This window comes from Bos mutus, chromosome 11 (assembly GCF_027580195.1).
Source record: "Bos mutus isolate GX-2022 chromosome 11, NWIPB_WYAK_1.1, whole genome shotgun sequence".
NCBI lineage: Eukaryota > Metazoa > Chordata > Mammalia > Artiodactyla > Bovidae > Bos > Bos mutus.
This window is the reverse complement of record NC_091627.1, coordinates 38206793-38223948: the sequence shown is the minus strand read 5'-3', so window position 1 is coordinate 38223948 and position 17156 is coordinate 38206793. Positions and strand designations below refer to the sequence as shown.

Sequence of the window (17156 nt, the reverse complement as noted above, 5' to 3'; positions counted from 1 at the left end):
AAAATTACTGTAAATAATGTATTACAAGACAACATGACTGGGATGATCCTGACTTTTTTGGGGAGAGGAGGATTATCCTTATCTAAGGGTTTATAAATATTCAAAATGGGATTTTGAAATGAGATTACCTCAGGTATGTTAGTTTTATTACTTCTGAAATCAGAGAATGTAGTCTCCCAACAACTATAGATGTCTTAATTCTTCTGCTAAGAATCCTTCAGGGAATGTGATGAAAGGTACGGACCCTCTCCCCAGAAAAATAAAACACCTATACGTGCCAGAAAGCGTGGATTCAATTCCTTCCTTCCATTTACCCATTCAACAGACTACTGAATGCTTATTATGAAGGCATAGGAATAGGCTAAAATGGCAAAGATAGAAGTGCCAAGTCTTAAGAACAATGAACAATTCCTTTACAGAAAAATGCTAGACAATAATTGTAGACAGACAGCATTAAATTAACGATGTGTAAGCTCTACTGAAATCACTGATTCAGGCATGAACCATCAATAGATGTAAAACTTAGGTGAAAGGCTGGTAAGAAAATGCATATGTGCAGGGTGCCTAAGATGTCACATAGATTACTTAACATATGCAAAGGGAAAACTCACCTTAAAAGTGAGAACTCTACACCGGTCAGAATGGCCATCATCAAAAAGTCTACAAACCATAAATGCTGGAGAGGGTGTGGAGAAAAGGGAACACTCTTGCACTGTTGGTGGGAAAATAAATTGATACAGCCACTATGGAAGATGGTAGTGAGATTCCTTAAAAAAACTAGGACTGAAACCACCATATGACCCAGCAATCCCACTGCTAGGGATATACCTTGAGGAACCCAGGGTTGAAAAAGACACATGTATCTCATTGTTCATTGCAGCACTATTTACAATAGCTAGAACATGGAAGCAACCTAGATGTCCATCTACAGATAAATGGATAAAGAAGTTGTAGTACGTATACACAATGGAATATTACTCAGCCATAAAAAGGAACTCATTTGAGTCCATTCTGATGAGGTGGATGAACCTAGATCCTATTACACAGAGTGAAGTGAGTCAGAAAGATAAATATTATATTCTAACACACACATACGGAATATAGAAAAATTTTATTTATTTACAGGGCAGCAATGGAGACATAGAGAATAGACTTATGGACATGGGGAGAGGGGAGGAGAGGGTGAGATGTATGGAAAGAATAACATGGAAACTTACATTACCATATGTAAAATAGATAACCAATGGGAATTTGCTATATGGCCCAGGAAACTAAAACAGGGGCTCTGTATCAACCTAGAGGGGTGGGATGGGGAGATGGGAGGGAGGTTCAAAAGGCAGGGGATATATGTATACCTGTGGCTGATTCATGTTGAGGTTTGAGAGAAAACAACAGAATTCTGTAAAGCAATTATCCTTCAATAAAAAAATAAAAGAAAAAAGTGAGATCTCTAGGCCACTTTGACCCTGTGATCAAACTTTAAATCATGTTATGAACGAACAATGACACATTGTGTACACAATATGAATTATACAATATCATATACGAAATATTCAAGTCAGAAAGATCTAACTTGAATTTAGCTAAGCTTAAATTCAGATCTAAGTTTACAGGATATTGGGCATATAAAACAATTACACAAATTCAGATCTGGGATATTATATAAGGTGACTTATTTGATATCTTAAAGATTACCCTCCTTAAAAAAAAAAAAGTAAAAAGGAAGGCTACTTTTGATTAAGAGGGACTTAAAAGACACTGACAACTTAATATTTACAATGAATAATCCTTGACTGAATCCTAGATTAGCGAGGGGGTGAGAAATCGCTTTTTCTTACAGAATTCTGATTAATAAATGTATAAGAAATGAGGGAAATCATCATTAAAACACCTTAGTAATAATGTTACGGGTAAGAATTCTTTGATACACCTCCCTTTATGAAGTGAGGCTTAATTTCCCTCTCCTTGAGTGTGGGCAACTCTTAGTGACTCAATTCTGACAGGGTATGTTGAGAAAAAAGGTAGTCACTATACAGTGGAGATAAGATCACAGCATCCGGTCCAATCACTTCAAGGCAAATAGACAGGGAAACAATGGAAACAGTGACAGACTATTATTTTGGGCTCCAAAATCACTGCAGATGTGACCGCAGCCATGAAATTAAGACACTTGCTCCTTGGAAGGAAAGCTATGATCAACCTAGACAGCATAATAAAAAGCAGAGATATTACTTTGCCAACAAAGGTCCGTCTAGTCAAAGCTATGGTTTTCCCAGTAGTCATGTATAGATGTGAGACTTGGACTATAAAGAAAGCTGAGCACTGAAGAATTGATGCCTTTTAACTGTGGTGTTGGAGAAGACTCGAGAGTCCCTTGGACTGCAAGGAGATCCAACCAGTTGATCCTAAAGGAAATCAGTCCTGTATATTCATTGCAAGGACTGATGCTGAAGCTGAAACTCCAATCCTTTGGCCACCTGATGTGAAGAACTGACTCGTTAGAAAAGACCCTAATGCTGGGAAAGATTGAAGGCAGGAGGAAAAGGGGCCAACAGAGGATGAGACGGTTGGATGGCACCACTGACTCAATGGACATGAGTTTGAGTAAGCTCCAGGAGTTGGTGATGGACAGGGAAGCCTGGCGTGCTGCATGCAGTCCATGGGGTCGCAAAGAGTTGGATACAACTGAGCGACTGAACTGAAATGACACAGATCAGTACCCTTCATAAGTGCTACAATGAAAGATATCTCCTCACATATTATAGGAAAGTAAAGAGACATGACAACTAAACACAATGTATTTTGGATTAGATGTTGGAATAGAAAAAGGACATTAGTGGGAAAACTGGGGAAAACAGTAATAAAACTTGCAGTTAATAGTATTGTACCAATCTATTAACTTCTTAGTTTTGATAATCATACTATGGTTATGTAAGATATTAACATTGAGGGAAGGGTGAAGGTGAAAACTCTGAACCATCTCTTTAACTCTTCACTGTCTATTTTTACCCAACTCATGTGCCTATAAAAAACCCTAAGGATTGCATATGTCTAAGGGAAAAAAATGGCTCTTCTGAAAATTTAATTCTAACATCTACTTTGCTAAAGCTAGGTAATCCAGTGATAAACTGACAGTATGTAGGGAACCTGGAGTCTGTCATTTACTCTGCAAAACTTCAAGATTTTTCTCAGAAAAAATTTATCAAATTTTTTCTCAGAAACTCAAAATTTCTAAGTGATTTTCCTAGTTTGAAGATAGCTAATAATAAAAGCTACTATAAAAAGCATTAAATATCTATTTAATGTGGCCAGCTATATAATGTAAATTCCTGGAGCCTTTATCAATTAACTTCACACAGCTGTTTATTAAGTCTCTTCAGAGCAAGTTACACAAACAACTTTTTCTCAACCTTTGACACCATTACAATAAACCTTAAGTTAACATATGTAACAGTCTCAATTTTATAAAACAAGTTTCTTTGGTTATCCCATACTTTGTCACATATTATTCTGTTTCTGAAGCGAAGGATTTCCTATTAACAGCAGATTTAAGTTACATATGTTGTTTTTTTTCTTTCAAGGCTGCCAAACATCTTCCTACATTTAGAGAAATCTTTACCCTATGGCAAAGCCTGACTCTTCTTCAAAAGATGAAAGGCTAAATATGGTTATATAGTCTACCACGCATATGATCTGGGCTAGGTCCAATACTTTGGCCACCTCATGCGAAGAGTTGACTCATTGGAAAAGACCCTGATGCTGGGCAGGAGAAGGGGACGACAGAGGATGAGATGGCTGGATGGCATCACTGACTCGATGGACGTGAGTCTGATTGAACTCCGGGAGTTGGCTGATTGAACTCAGGGAGGCCTGGCGTGCTGCGATTCTTGGGGCCGCAAAGAGTCGGACACGACTAAGCGACTAAACTGAACTGAGGTCATATTAGAGATACCAGCCCTGAACACAGAAGACAAAGACAGGGGTTAGAAGCAGAAACGGAAGAGAATCCACTTTGGTGGCAAACAGCAGCAGAGTCCCATGTCCAGTGGAAGTTGAAGTTGTAATACCAGGCCCTCACTGTATGTGGTAGGAGTATGCTTTCTGGGATAGTCTATAGCTTGATTAGAACTGTGGGCCTGACAGTTGTCTCTCTTTCCTGAACATTTTCTAAGCCAGGTTCCATAAACTTCCTCCAAATTCTGAAAGTGTCCTCTCTCTCTGTATATATATATATATTTTTAAGGAAGCATGATTGAACAATTCTGAAACTACTTTTTGAAATTCTAAGACTGAGCAAATAAGTGAATATACTGGGAATATATATACTGGCAATAGAAGCCAAGTTCTTCACAGTTGGGAGAATGGAGTTACAAATACAGAGAGGGGAAAGAACAGAATGAACTCTGTAGCATCAGACTAGAATTGGAAGTATCAGTGCAAACTCTTGGGCATGTGTATCTCATTCATTTCCCAGCTCTAACCTCCAAGTGGGCCTGGTTCAAGGACCTAATGAAGCTCAGCTTCTTGATGTCTCACTGCGGAAAGAACTCAGTGAGACAAAGTGATAGGTAACAAGTGGATTTATTCACAGAGAAACACTTCACAGATAAGAGTATGGCCCCAGTTATCCTTTTCTTAAAATCAAATTCCTTTCATGCTTAAATTTTTTTGCAGCAATGCATTTAAAGAAATTCTGATGGATACCAAAATTGATTCTGGAGCAGCTGAAAGCCAAGATTTCTTGTCACCATGTTGAATAGACTACTAAACCAAAATGTACATTTCTTACATTTATGTAGTTATAGTTTTTCAAGATGCTTTTTATTCAAAAACATTAAAATATCCTTTTCTAGGTGTTCCATGAACTTCTTGTTAACAGCCTAGATTGAAGTATGTCATGTTGATATTTATAACATCACCTCTGAGATCATGCACCAATCTCATACAAAACTGCAAAGTAAATGTTCTCCTTAGGCACCTGGATAAAATATGAACTTTGTATTGGTTAAAAACACTCTATCAATGTAGTTTCCTTAGTATGAAAATTATATTGTGGTTATATAAGAGAATGCCCCAATTTTTAAATTTATTTAAGCCCTAAATGTATTGATGTTTTCTCAAATGGTTCAGCAAATGTGGCTATTAGCAATTGGTAATTCCACATGAAAGGTATCTAAGTCTTAAATGCACTATTTTTGCTACATTTCCATAGGTTTTAAATTTTTCAAAATAAAGTTACCTGAGACGTTTCAATGGAAAAAGTCATCAATGCCAGTAAAAACTTGACAGCTCTGGGATAGGACTTCATGTCAATTTAACATATACATTATTTTAAGGTGATATTAAGTTCAAATAGTTATAACACTAGAATCTAAAACACTTTAAGTATTTATTAGTACAGCTCTGGAAAATTTAACTTACAAAGAAAAATCTGCAAGGCAGAATGCTGTATTGGGTTTGTTTTGAGCCACAATCATTGTATAAAAATGTAGAATTTGATATGAAGCCTCTGAAAATTTGAGTGAAAAACATGAATAAATAGGTTTTAATCTAATGATAAATTTCATAAGAGTAGAGACATATTTTCATTCATATCTACTACTTAGAACTCTGCCTGGAATATTCTAGGTGCTCTATAAATACTTGTTAAAGAGATAACTGTAGCTGATTCACTCGGCTGTACAGCAGAAACTAACACAACACTGTAAAGCAATTATACTCCAATAAAAAAATAAAAATTTAAAAGAGGTAACTGTATTCTCTTAGAATTATTTTTGAACATTTGCAATGTGATAGAAAATTAATCCATTTTGCTGGAGTTATTCTAGTTCAGGGGTAGAGGTGTATGTCTCTTACTAATTATGAAATTATGACAAGGATATATTGTACACCACAGGAAATATAGTCAACATTTTATATTAAAATAGCAATATATTTTATAACTATAAATGGAGTATAACCTTTAAAATTATACACTAGTAATTTATATAATACAGTGTATCAATTATATCTCAATTAAAAAAGGAATTATGTACAACAGTAAATACTTGTTTTACATACTATGTATGTATTAGTCGCTCAGTCGTGTGTGACTCTTTGCGACCCCATGGACTGTAGCCTCCCAGGCTTCTCTGTCCATGGGATTCTCCAGGTAAGAATACTGGAGTGGGTTGCCATCTCCTTCTCCAGGGGATCTTTCTGACCCAGGGACCAAACCCAGGTCTTCTGCATTGCAGGTAGATTCTTTACCATCTGAGCTGCCTGCGAACCCCCAAAGTATCTGCAGCTCAAGACAATATTCTGGTTTCCTTTACATCCAAGTCCTTTACCTGGGGTTTGCTTCTGATGGGAGGAGGGACACCTTTTGCTGCCATGATGGGCTGGACAGGCAGAGGAGGATAAAATGGGTGCAGGCCAGTGTCTGTTCTTTTCTCATGTGTTGGGGAGATGATTCTGCTCTTGCCAGATGGTATCTAATCTCTCCATGAACAATCTAGCAAGCTCCATTGAAGCTGAGGATGGAACTTGGTAAGAGCCATGTGGCACATAATATAAATATTATATGCCAGCATCATAACCTTGTAACAACTGTCTCTTCTTCACAAAAGACCGCTGCATGATAGCAGAAATCCTTTATTAGTTGGCATCTCCTTCACTTGGATATCAGACCATATGCAGTCATCCATCCCTTGTTACTCTGAAGGGATTGGTTCTTGGACCTGACTCTTCCCATGGATACCAAAACCCATGGATGCCCAAGTTTCTTCCATTTGGCTTGTCATATTGAGGGTTTCACATCAGTGGATACAAAGGGCCAATTGTAAACAAATCAGTCTGAAGAAAAAACTTGCCAGGTGGCGCAGAGGTAAAGAATCAGTATGCAATGCAAAAGATAAGGGAGATGGGAGACAAATTCGCTCCAGTATGCTTGCCTGGACAATCCCATGGACAGAGGAGCCTGGCGAGCTACAATCCATGGGGTCACAGAGTCTGACACAACAGAGCACACGCAAACATGCCCTGAAGACTTACTAAGACATTCAGGCTCTCAAGGCAGTTCTCATTTTTATTTTGCAACAAACTAACATTCTAGATGACTGATAATTACGCATTTGCAAATTAAAGTTATTGTCGACTTCACTCTCACATTCAACATCAAACCACTGGCAATTCCTGTAGCTTTATTTTCAAAATGTATCCCGAATCAAATCGCTTCTCACAATATGGTTGACCCTTGAACAACATGGGTTTGAACTGCGTGGATCCATTCATTCATATACATGTATTTTTTTCCACTAAATATGTACTACACAATCCACAATTGGTTGAATCCACAGATGCAGAGGCCCAACTGTAAAAGTTCTGCATGGATTTTTGATTGCTCAAGGGCTATAGCTCCTAACCCTTGCATTGTTCAAGGGTAAACTGTACCATTTCCAGAGTACTGCTGACAAGAAACTGAATCCTGGCGGTCTCCAAAGAGGCAGTGCTGAACACGCATTTGGGGCAAATGAAGGTATTTCCTCTGAGCCATTTAGGTACACAGGCAATACTGAAATTCAGACTATATCTTACCCTCAAGAATGAGTAAACCTTGATTCACTGCTTGAAACTATACCCGTTTTTAAAACAATTTTATTGATCACTTACCATGGATCAGACATTGCCAAGAACATATTAAGAGTCTCTGACTCCGAAGGTTATTCACACAAACATTTTGTATTAAAAGTAAAAACGTTGCTGGCAAAACTTAGGGATGAGTACCTACTCATATTTAATCAGGATTGGTTTGACTGGAAGAATGGGAGCTTTGGTTGAGAAAGGTAGAAGCAAGGGAGGAGATATTAGGAAATGTTAAAGTATGGACAACTTGGGGAAGATTCTTGGATGTGGTGTTCTGGTAGTATACAAGGCAAAATCAGTCATAAATGTGAGTCAAAGCTGAGGACTGCAAAGTGGCAGGCTCATGAACAAAAAGGTGTATGACTTGGGATGACTTACTTAAATTCTAATCTCAGCTTTTCCTCAAATGCAAAATGGACACATTTACTGCAGAATTCTGATGAGGATTAAACAAGCACATGAAAGGCTTAACAGCGAACGCAAGTATTTGTTGAATAAAACTTCCTTCATTAATTCTCCCACAATGGCTGGTCCTCTGTCCCCAGACTAGTACTGCATGTTTCTGTAGACTGACCTGGGAAAGCGGAAGTTGTCTTCATTATTTGATATTCCCAAATCAACATACTAAAAAGGTTAAGTTCTCAGATTATTTTTGGCAGTTTCTGAAATTAAAAATTTTGAAATAAGAATCTTGAAGACATCATAATATAAAAAAAGACAGGCAGTTTCTTAATTCAGTATGCTGTTGGATATCATACTTGTAGTGAAGAGACAAAAGGGAAAAAAGGGTTCCATAAACTCTATGGGGTTAATGATTTTTTTTTCCCCAGGGAGTATTCATCTACAGATACAATTTTTCAAAAAACAAAAGTCATGTGCTAATTGCTGCATCCTAGTACTAAAGGGCACTAACATGAGATAAAATAGCAAAAAATTGTACTTATTTATTAAGAAAAGAGTGACTATATTTCTCATAGATTACATAACAAAACTATTTTTTGGCGCTAAAAAAATAATTGACTACACTGTATTTCATAACAACTATAATATGCAGAGTTGCAAAAAGAAACCTAAGAGTGTATTTTTTTTTAATGCAGAGGGTTCTCAAATTGCCAGTATTCGAAGAATAAAAATAAGAAAGCTACGTCAAAAATTGGGCTTTTTCTTATTTTCGAGAAGAGTAACAAAGGCAGGATCACCTCATCGGATAGTACTTCGAAAAACAAAGGAGAATGCCTGGGGCGGGGGGAAAGCTACGCTACAAAGAAATGATCCCAAACTAAAACCACTTAACACTACAAAAATTCAGAGGTGACTAAATATTTTAGTTAAGGTACTTATCAATTGTTGCTTTATTAAAAACTCCCCGCTCCTTCAACGACATGTCAATCACAAAAGTAGCAAGCGAAGATAAAAGAGCATTAAATCCACTTCCCCTCAGTTGATATATACCTCCGGGTGAGAGTTCCATTTTAAAAAAGCAGTTTCAAAATCCTTAGGGGTCCGATTTGGGGCTTTTTGATCGGGGATGGGGGGTTGCCACAGAAAAAGAGCCAAAGTTTAAGAAAAAACAATTGACTTTTTCCCAGTTGGCAACTGCGAGAATAAAGTTTACACCCCTGAAAATGAGTACACGGATTTTCAAGACAAAAATTCTTATCAATGAAAAGAAAATGAAAGGAAGAGTATCTGGAGAAAATCAAAGTAAAATGAAAGCGAGACGGTTGTAAAATCAGAATAGGTTAATCAAGAAGCGGGGGAAGGGATGCAGGAGAGAAAGAAAGCATGGGACAAAAAGGCTCGCGGAGTTCTAAAAAGAGGTTTGAATGAAAGTCTCTTCTCCAGGCCGAAGGCCGCCGAGGGCCCGGGACGAGGCCAAAGGCCAGGCTGTAGGGGCAGTTAGGTGCACGGACTAATTTAGAGGCTGAGCCCCATCTCCTTCCATTTGGTTCTCACTGCCTGGGTGTCGGTCCCTAGACATCCAGGTGAGCGCCAGAGAGAGTAACCTTGATAACGCGGCGTCCACGGGGAACAATAGGCTGGGGAGCGGCGCAGAGCCGAAGGCTCGCTCCGGGACGATCACCATCCCGCCCCCCTCATCGCTGCCCCAGACTCACAGAGTCTTAGGCATTTCGTCCTCCATGGCTGCTGCTGTCGCGGCGGCGCCTCCAGGTCCAGCTCCCTACCCTTTACTACCTCACAAATCTTTTGACCGGCTATGGCTGAGGGGTAGCCGGGATTCTCGGCTGACCGGAGGTTACCCCGCCTCCTTCTTCGGCGGCAATTACACTCAACTGCCGGGCCCAGCGCGAACAATGAAGCCCCAATACAAGATGGCGGCGAGCCGGGAGCCTTGGAGCAGCCAGGGAAGTGACCCGGGCCGCGCAGGCGCAGAGAAATTTTGCACTTTCAACCTCCTGGCCGCCAGGCTGCACCTCAGTCCTTATATTCACTTGTTGCGCAGCCGTGCTTCCAACGACGCCAGGGGGTTGTCTCAGACTGCGCAGGCGTAAAGGTTAACTGTTTAATGACTTGAGTAAACATTTTTGAATTCCACCTCCAGATTCGAATGTGTCAACAGTGATTTATAGTAAAATATAAATCTTCATGGAAATGAAAAGTTGTGTTTCTAGAAGAAGAAAGACTCTAAAAATTACCCAAAGCGGGGACAAAAACGGCATGCGCCGCCCGGGAATCGAACCCGGGTCGCAAGAATGGGAATCTTGCATGATACCACTACACCAGCGGCGCTCACGGAAACTGGTTCTGCCGAAATACCTTAGGACCAAGTACACGAGGACGTTCGTTCCCAAATTAGGAAGATTTAGTCATTTAAAAATAAAAGTTTACCGAGAGTCTCCATAATCTGTTACTTTTCAGGTAAGAGATGATTTCTTTTCTTTCATTTTGGTACGGTTGAATGGATGTTCCTACTTTTTCTGTATGAAAAATCTCACTTAAAAAAAAAATTTTTTTTTTTTTTTGGAATTTAAAAGAGTTTCCGGGAGTTTGCTAGTAGTCCAGTATTTAGGACTCCACGCTTTCACTGCCGAAATCAGGTTTAAACTCTGGTTAAGTATTCCCCAAGTCACGCGGCGCAGCCGGAAAAAAAAAGTAAGAGTTTCATTAAGAATTTGTCCTCTTGGTGTTAACCAAATTTTTGAGCCAGGAATATATTCCAGATCTTTGAGGAATTTTTCTTTATATTTGAATTTCCTTGGTATAATCAATGTACATTGGAAAATATTTAAGAAACAGTTATTAAATACAGATCAATCCAAGAGTTCTAAAACTGAAGGAATAAGAAGATATACAAATTTTTATCCTCTTCCAGGGAGGCAGAAAAATGTATGTCAGTATACTCATTACGCATTTTGTATTGCATTTTAAATTATGTAAAAATTTTTTTAAACATTGGGAAATGTACATGCCCAAAAATGTGATGTTTTCTTTGAAGTAGTTCATTTAGACTGCAGCATTTTTAGATAATCATTTTTGAAATTGAATTTAGACTCTGTGGTACGTTGTTGGGATTTTATTCAAAGACATCAAGTAATAATATTTTGAGGGTGAACAATATAAATTTTTAAAATGTGTAATTCAGGAATTTCCTGTGGCCTAAAGTTTAGGGTTCTGGGGTTTTTTTTTACTGCCATGGCCTCGGTTCAATCCCTGTTCTGGAAACTGAGATACTGTATACCATCAGTCAAAGGAAAAAAAGTGTATAATCCAATGGTTTTTTAGTATATTTACAGAGGTATGCACCCATTCTATAATCAGTTTTAAAACATTTTCACCCCCCCCCCCACCAAAGGAAACCCTTACCAATTAGAAGTCACTCCCAATACCCCATCTCACTCCTCCTCCCCAATCCACTGATCTTCCCTCTCTACAGATTTGTCTGTTCTGAACATTTCACATTGTCCACAAAAAAATGATTAATGGTTAATCTAAGAAAGAAATAGAGGAACCTCCTTGGTGGTCCAGTAGTTAAGACTCTGTTCCCTCATCAGGGAACTGGATCCCATGTGCCACAACTAAGAATTCAAATGCCACAACTAAAGAGGCCACAGGCCACAACTAAAAATTATATATTATATATATATATATGTCTCCTGCATATGGCAATTAAGACCTAGTGCAGCAAGATATTAAATAAATAGGTAATTAAAAAAAAAGAAATAGAGAATTTTATTCAAGCCAATTTATAATCAAGAGGATTCTAACCCAGGAGACAGTCTCTCAGCAAGCTCTGAGGATTTTCTGCCCATTAGAGGTTAGTGCTCAGGGCTGCCCCATGCTGCTGCTGGTGAGGGAGCTCCAGCCCTTGTGCACAGGAGGCCACCCCGGCCTGGTGGGCCCAATCAATGGTGGATCTGGAGGTGGTGCCTGAGCGCTCTCTGGGGAAAGAGCAATATGTATTGGCACTGGTCTCCTCTTTTAAGCATGACCTCATCCATAACCTGACTCGGGAGAGGATCAAACTACTGTTTGAAGCTTTCAATCAGAAACTTAAGGTGATTCAAATATATCACTTGACTAATAGATAGGGAAACAGTGGAAACAGTGTCAGACTTTATTTTGGGGGGCTCCAAAATCACTGCAGATGGTGACTGCAGCCATGAAATTAAAAGACACTTACTCCTTGGAAGGAAAGTTTTGACCAACCTAGATAGCATATTCAAAAGCAGAGACATTACTTTGCCAACAAAGGTTCGTCTAGTCAAGGCTATGGTTTTTCCTGTGGTCATGTATGGATGTGAGAGTTGGACTGTGAAGAAGGCTGAGCGCCGAAGAATTGATGCCTTTGAACTGTGGTGTTGGAGAAGACTCTTGAGAGTCCCTTGGACTGCAAGGAGATCCAACCAGTCCATTCTGAAGGAGATCAGCCCTGGGATTTCTTTGGAAGGAATGATGCTAAAGCTGAAACTCCTCTTGCGAAGAATTGACTCATTGGAAAAGACTCTGATGCTGGGAGGGATTGGGGGCAGGAGAAGAAGGGGACAACAGAGGATGAGATGGCTGGATGGCATCACTGACTCAATGGACATGAGTCTGGGTGAACTCCGGGAGTTGGTGATGGATAGGGAGGCCTGGCGTGCTCCAATTCATGGGGTCGCAAAGAGTCGGACACGACTGAGCTACTGAACTGAACTGAAAGTACAGTTAAACTATTGTGGTGTGCATTTTAATTGAGCAGATTGACCAGTCTTCGGTGCAACCCATCCTGGAGTGGACAACTCCACTGCACAGCTTTTTCAGCTCAACCTCAGAGGACTGTCTTTCTCTTTTCAGCTAGACTCATGCACCAAGTTTCCTGAGTATGAGCCCAATTTTGCCCATGTTCTGGCTTCTCTCCAGGTACCCCACAGAGCAACTGTGAGATGAATGTACATGTACAGTGGAAACAGCCTACAGGATACCGAGGCTCCCATGATGCCCCTGAGATGTTTCCCGGGCAACATGTATGCTGAGTGTAGATAATCTTTGATATGAAAGTGGATCCTCAGGTTTACAACTTTGCCTACTTGCCACAGGTGTGGACCCAACTTATTACCAGATGGCCCAGATGCAGGTATTTGAAATCTTAGTATATTTTGGCGATTCCTGCCAAGATGTTCTTAGCACGCTTGACTCTCCACACAAGGTCTTCTACAAGTCAGAAGACAAGATGAAGATTCTTTCTCCTTCGCCTCACAAGCAAGTTCCATCCAAGTGTAATGACTACGGTTTCTTTTTGGCTGCTCTGAGTCTTCCTTAACAGCTTGTGAACTGTTTTGTTGTGGAGCACAGGCTCTAGAGCATGTGGGCTTAGTTTCCCTGGGCTATGTGGGATCCCACCAGGGATGGGACCCATGTCCTGCTTTGGAACGTGGATTCTTAGGTACTGGACCACCAGGGAAGTCCCATGACTGCTTTTTAACTACTTCACTCTCAGAATGAACATCTGCTTTGATGGGAATACACACAAAATGAAGAGGTTTGTCCTACACACCAGTTACCCTAGACATTATAATTTTAATATGTATCACTACAGTGAATTCAAGATTCCACTATCTGTAAAGAGAGAAAACACAGAGGGTCAGACAGAAACACACATGACCTACAGCAAGTGGGACAACATTCAGGAGCTTCTGGGCCATCCTGTGGGGTGGGGGTGGGGGTGGGGGGAACCTGTTGTCTTGCACAAGTCCTCCTGCCCAAACAATTCCAACCCATTTGGCTCCACATTCTGCTTTGGCCTTAAACAGATGGTCTCTGAGGTCAGGCAGAACAGCCACATTGCCTTGGTAACTCCCTATGGCCCTCCAGGCTTGGTGCCCACCTGAGAACCATGGAGCTGTACTCTAGGAACATCAGGACCCATGAAACTGCTACTCCATGAAACTGTACCACATACTATTCAGCAGGCCACCCTGTGGGTTTTCCTGGACACCTCGCCAGTGTGGAAGGGCTATTGTGATATGTTAAGGTGGGGCTCAGGCTGGGTGCTCTGCCATGAGGTGAGAGGTCCAGATATTCCTCTGTCCCCCATTCTCACCTGCTGGTGCCAACAGGGGACACAGACTACAAAGAGAAGTGCAACTGTGCATCTTGATACCCAGACCCAGGAGCTCTCAACTAACATGTAAGGAGACAGGGCTCTGTCTTTCCTGTCCCACGCACCCTGGGAAAAGTCTTTTTGGGGACTCTTTCTGTGATTGAGGACACAGGCATTCAGGATAAGAACAAGGTCCTGCCTTTGGCCCAGCATGGCCATGTGACCATTAAGGCAAGCAGGGAGCATGCCCATAGTACTTAGTGGTGACTTTTTTGCACTACATCCACATTAGTTACTTGATGAGCTGGTGGTGGCCAGGATGGCCCACCTACCCTTCCCTGTTTCTTTCTTGTATGTGCTCCCTGCCAGGCCTAGTGGGCACACCCAACTGGTTGAAACACAACTTTCTACTATCAAGGTATGTGCCCAGACCTGGTTCCCACTGCTCTTGGAGCCAGCCTGAAAAGTTGCCTGTTTCCTGACTCTTCCCCAACCTGGCTGGTAGGACTGCATGTTTCCATCCTGTTTGCCTCTTTCATTTAATGCCAAGGTTTTAGCTAAAGACATCTTCCTTCTTTTGCGTGTGTTTCAGCATTCTGTTCTGCACTGTGGGCTTGGCTCTCCTGCCCTGACTCTGGACAGTGTCTCCTGGCCAGGCCCATTCATGGTGCAAGGCCTCTGGGGCTCAAGGAGGGCTGGGCTGCTCAGTCTGTCTGTGGGATTTGCTAAAGAAAGTAGCATATGTGTTTTAAAAAATTAATCCTTTTGAAAAGAACTGAGAAGTTTATAATTTTACCCTGTTTTTAATATTTTGGCTTAGCAACTTGTGACACATAGATGAGAATTTTGAGAGTTTTCACCTGTGTGTACAGATTTTTGTAAGTACAACTCTTTTGTAATAAACTTATGTACAGCCTCACCCTGTAGAGTTTTTAACAACGAGTGTGCAGAGGACCTGCCCTGGGCTCCTTTGTGGCGCCCGGGCCGATAGCCAAGCTTATGTGGCATTCCCATAACTTTGTGACTGATTGTTTTCCTATGTAGACTGTGGCCTGGCCAAAGACCTGCACACATCCCGCTCTGGGGCAGCCAGAACTGTTCCCATCCTCCTAGAATGAGGGAACATTCCTCATGCCCTGCCCATAGTCCTCCTCCGATGGCTTCAGCAACAGCTCACCTTGTGCTGTTGCTGGAATGTTAGCACTTAAAAAAAAAAAAGAAAAAGAAATTAATGCAAAGTTATATACATTTTGAAGACAAAACAAATGATGACAGTTTGCATCGTCCAAATCTGCATGTACAGATGCAGATTAAGGATTAAGAAAGAAATGTGGGAATTCCCTGGAGGTCCAGTGGTTAGGACTCAGTGCTTTCGTTGCCCAGGACTGTGTTCAATCCCTGGTTGGGGAACTAAAATCATGCATGGTGTATGGTACACCCCAAAAATAATAATAATAAAATAAGAAGAACATTTGAGCTAGAAATGAAAACCCTCTTCAGTTGAGAAGGAAAAGAAATAAAACATCCCCATGCTCAATCCCTCACGTTATATCCTAAGGAATTACATTTCTGGTGCCAGAAATACTTGCTCTTTACCATCAAGCAGGAATTCCTGTGTCTTTTAAGGAAATCTGGTTAACACATAATTGCGGAAGCACAGTGCACACTAAAGAGAAGTAGTGGCCTAAGTGAGCAGAGAGAGTTTTATGTTTAAATTTTTTTGTCGTGCCTTAAAAATGATTTTATTTCATCAACTCCTTCTTTTGATCTTTAATCTTTTGATAGGAGGCATTTGGTAATCAAATATTTGGTTCCTTGATGCCACCCAGAATGGTTGCTTACCTGCTCTAGGACCATCATATCCCTCCATTCCTGGTTCTAAAAGTCTGCTCTTTCTTTCCTTTTAGGGGGGATTGTACTAGTAGAGGGGCTTCCTCTGTGGCTGAGTGGTAAAGAATCTGCCTGCAGTGCAGGAGCCACAGGAGACTCGGGTTTGTCCCCTGGGTTGGGAAGACCCTCTGGAGGAGGACAAGGCAACCTACTCCAGTATTATTTCCTGGAGAATCCCATGGATGGAGGAGCCTGGTAGGCTGCAGTCCATGGGGTCGCTAAGAGTCGGAAATGACTGAGCAACTTCACTTTCACTTTTCACTTTCATGCATTGGAGAAGGAAATGGCACCCCACTCCAGTGTTCTTGCCTGGAGAATCCCAGGGATGGGGGAGCCTGGTGGGCTGCGGTCTATGGGGTCTCACAGAGTTGGACACGACTGAAATGACAGCAGCAGCAGCAGTACTAGTAGAGGGGCTTCCTCTGTGGCTGAGTGGTAAAGAATCTGCCTGCAATGCAGGAGCCACAGGAGACTCGGGTTTGTCCCCTGGGTTGGGAAGACCCCCTGAAGGAGAACAAGGCAACCCACTCCAGTATTATTGCCTGGAGAATCCCATGGACACAGAAGCCTGGTAGGGTATAGTCCATAGTGTCTAAGAAGAGTTGGACAGGACTGAAGCGAATTAACACGCATGCATGTACATATTGGTAGAATGTCTGGCAAGGACTAACGGTCAATCCAAATTGTCCAATAGAACTTAAGCCAGTTTTACATTGTATATGCATTGTGAATGTTCATTATTTTATAGGGAACTATAGATGTGATCAATAATTTCAAGCAGTTTAGATGTTACTGTCTTAGTAGAAGTTGGTGATACACAGCATGAAATGCAGGAAGCCATCACTTTAAAAGTCACACAAACTGTAATCAAAATTACCATCAATAATAACAATGCCAGGGACTTCTCTGTGGTCCAGTGGGTAAAACTCTGTGCTCCCAATGCAGGGGGCCTGGGTTCGATCCCTGGTCAGGGAATTACATCCTGCATGTTGCAACTAAGACACATGAAAATTGAAGATGCCCTGTGCTGCAACTAAGACCTGGTGCAGTCAAATAAATAAATATATTAAAACGAGTAACAATACCGTTAGTAAAGATACGA

At 40.9% G+C, this 17156-nt stretch overlaps 1 protein-coding gene, 1 non-coding gene and 1 pseudogene across 13 annotated transcripts in view; 1 reads left to right on the top strand and 2 right to left on the bottom strand.

Annotated features, from left to right (window-relative positions):
• The window catches only part of TIA1 (TIA1 cytotoxic granule associated RNA binding protein), a 55049-nt gene extending 45004 nt beyond the window's left edge, over positions 1–10045 (bottom strand). For 5 of the 12 annotated variants that reach the window (XR_011466024.1, XR_011466025.1, XM_070379318.1 and 2 more), the window contains exon 1: positions 9741–10045. Coding sequence is in view for 8 of the 12 variants with exons in the window: in XM_070379318.1 (XP_070235419.1) it covers positions 9741–9766 (26 nt within the window). In the remaining 4 variants the exon portion in view is untranslated. The remainder of the gene's footprint in view (positions 1–9740) is intronic. The other 7 variants (XR_011466023.1, XR_011466022.1, XM_070379324.1 and 4 more) reach the window with 3 other exon arrangements.
• A 258-nt stretch (positions 10046–10303) lies between these two features.
• Positions 10304–10374, bottom strand: TRNAG-CCC (transfer RNA glycine (anticodon CCC)). The gene has a single exon. It is a non-coding gene; the product is annotated as a tRNA-Gly (tRNA).
• Positions 10375–11990: 1616 nt separating this feature from the next.
• LOC102283376 (phagosome assembly factor 1-like) lies at positions 11991–14938 on the top strand (annotated as a pseudogene).
• Positions 14939–17156: the final 2218 nt, after the last annotated feature.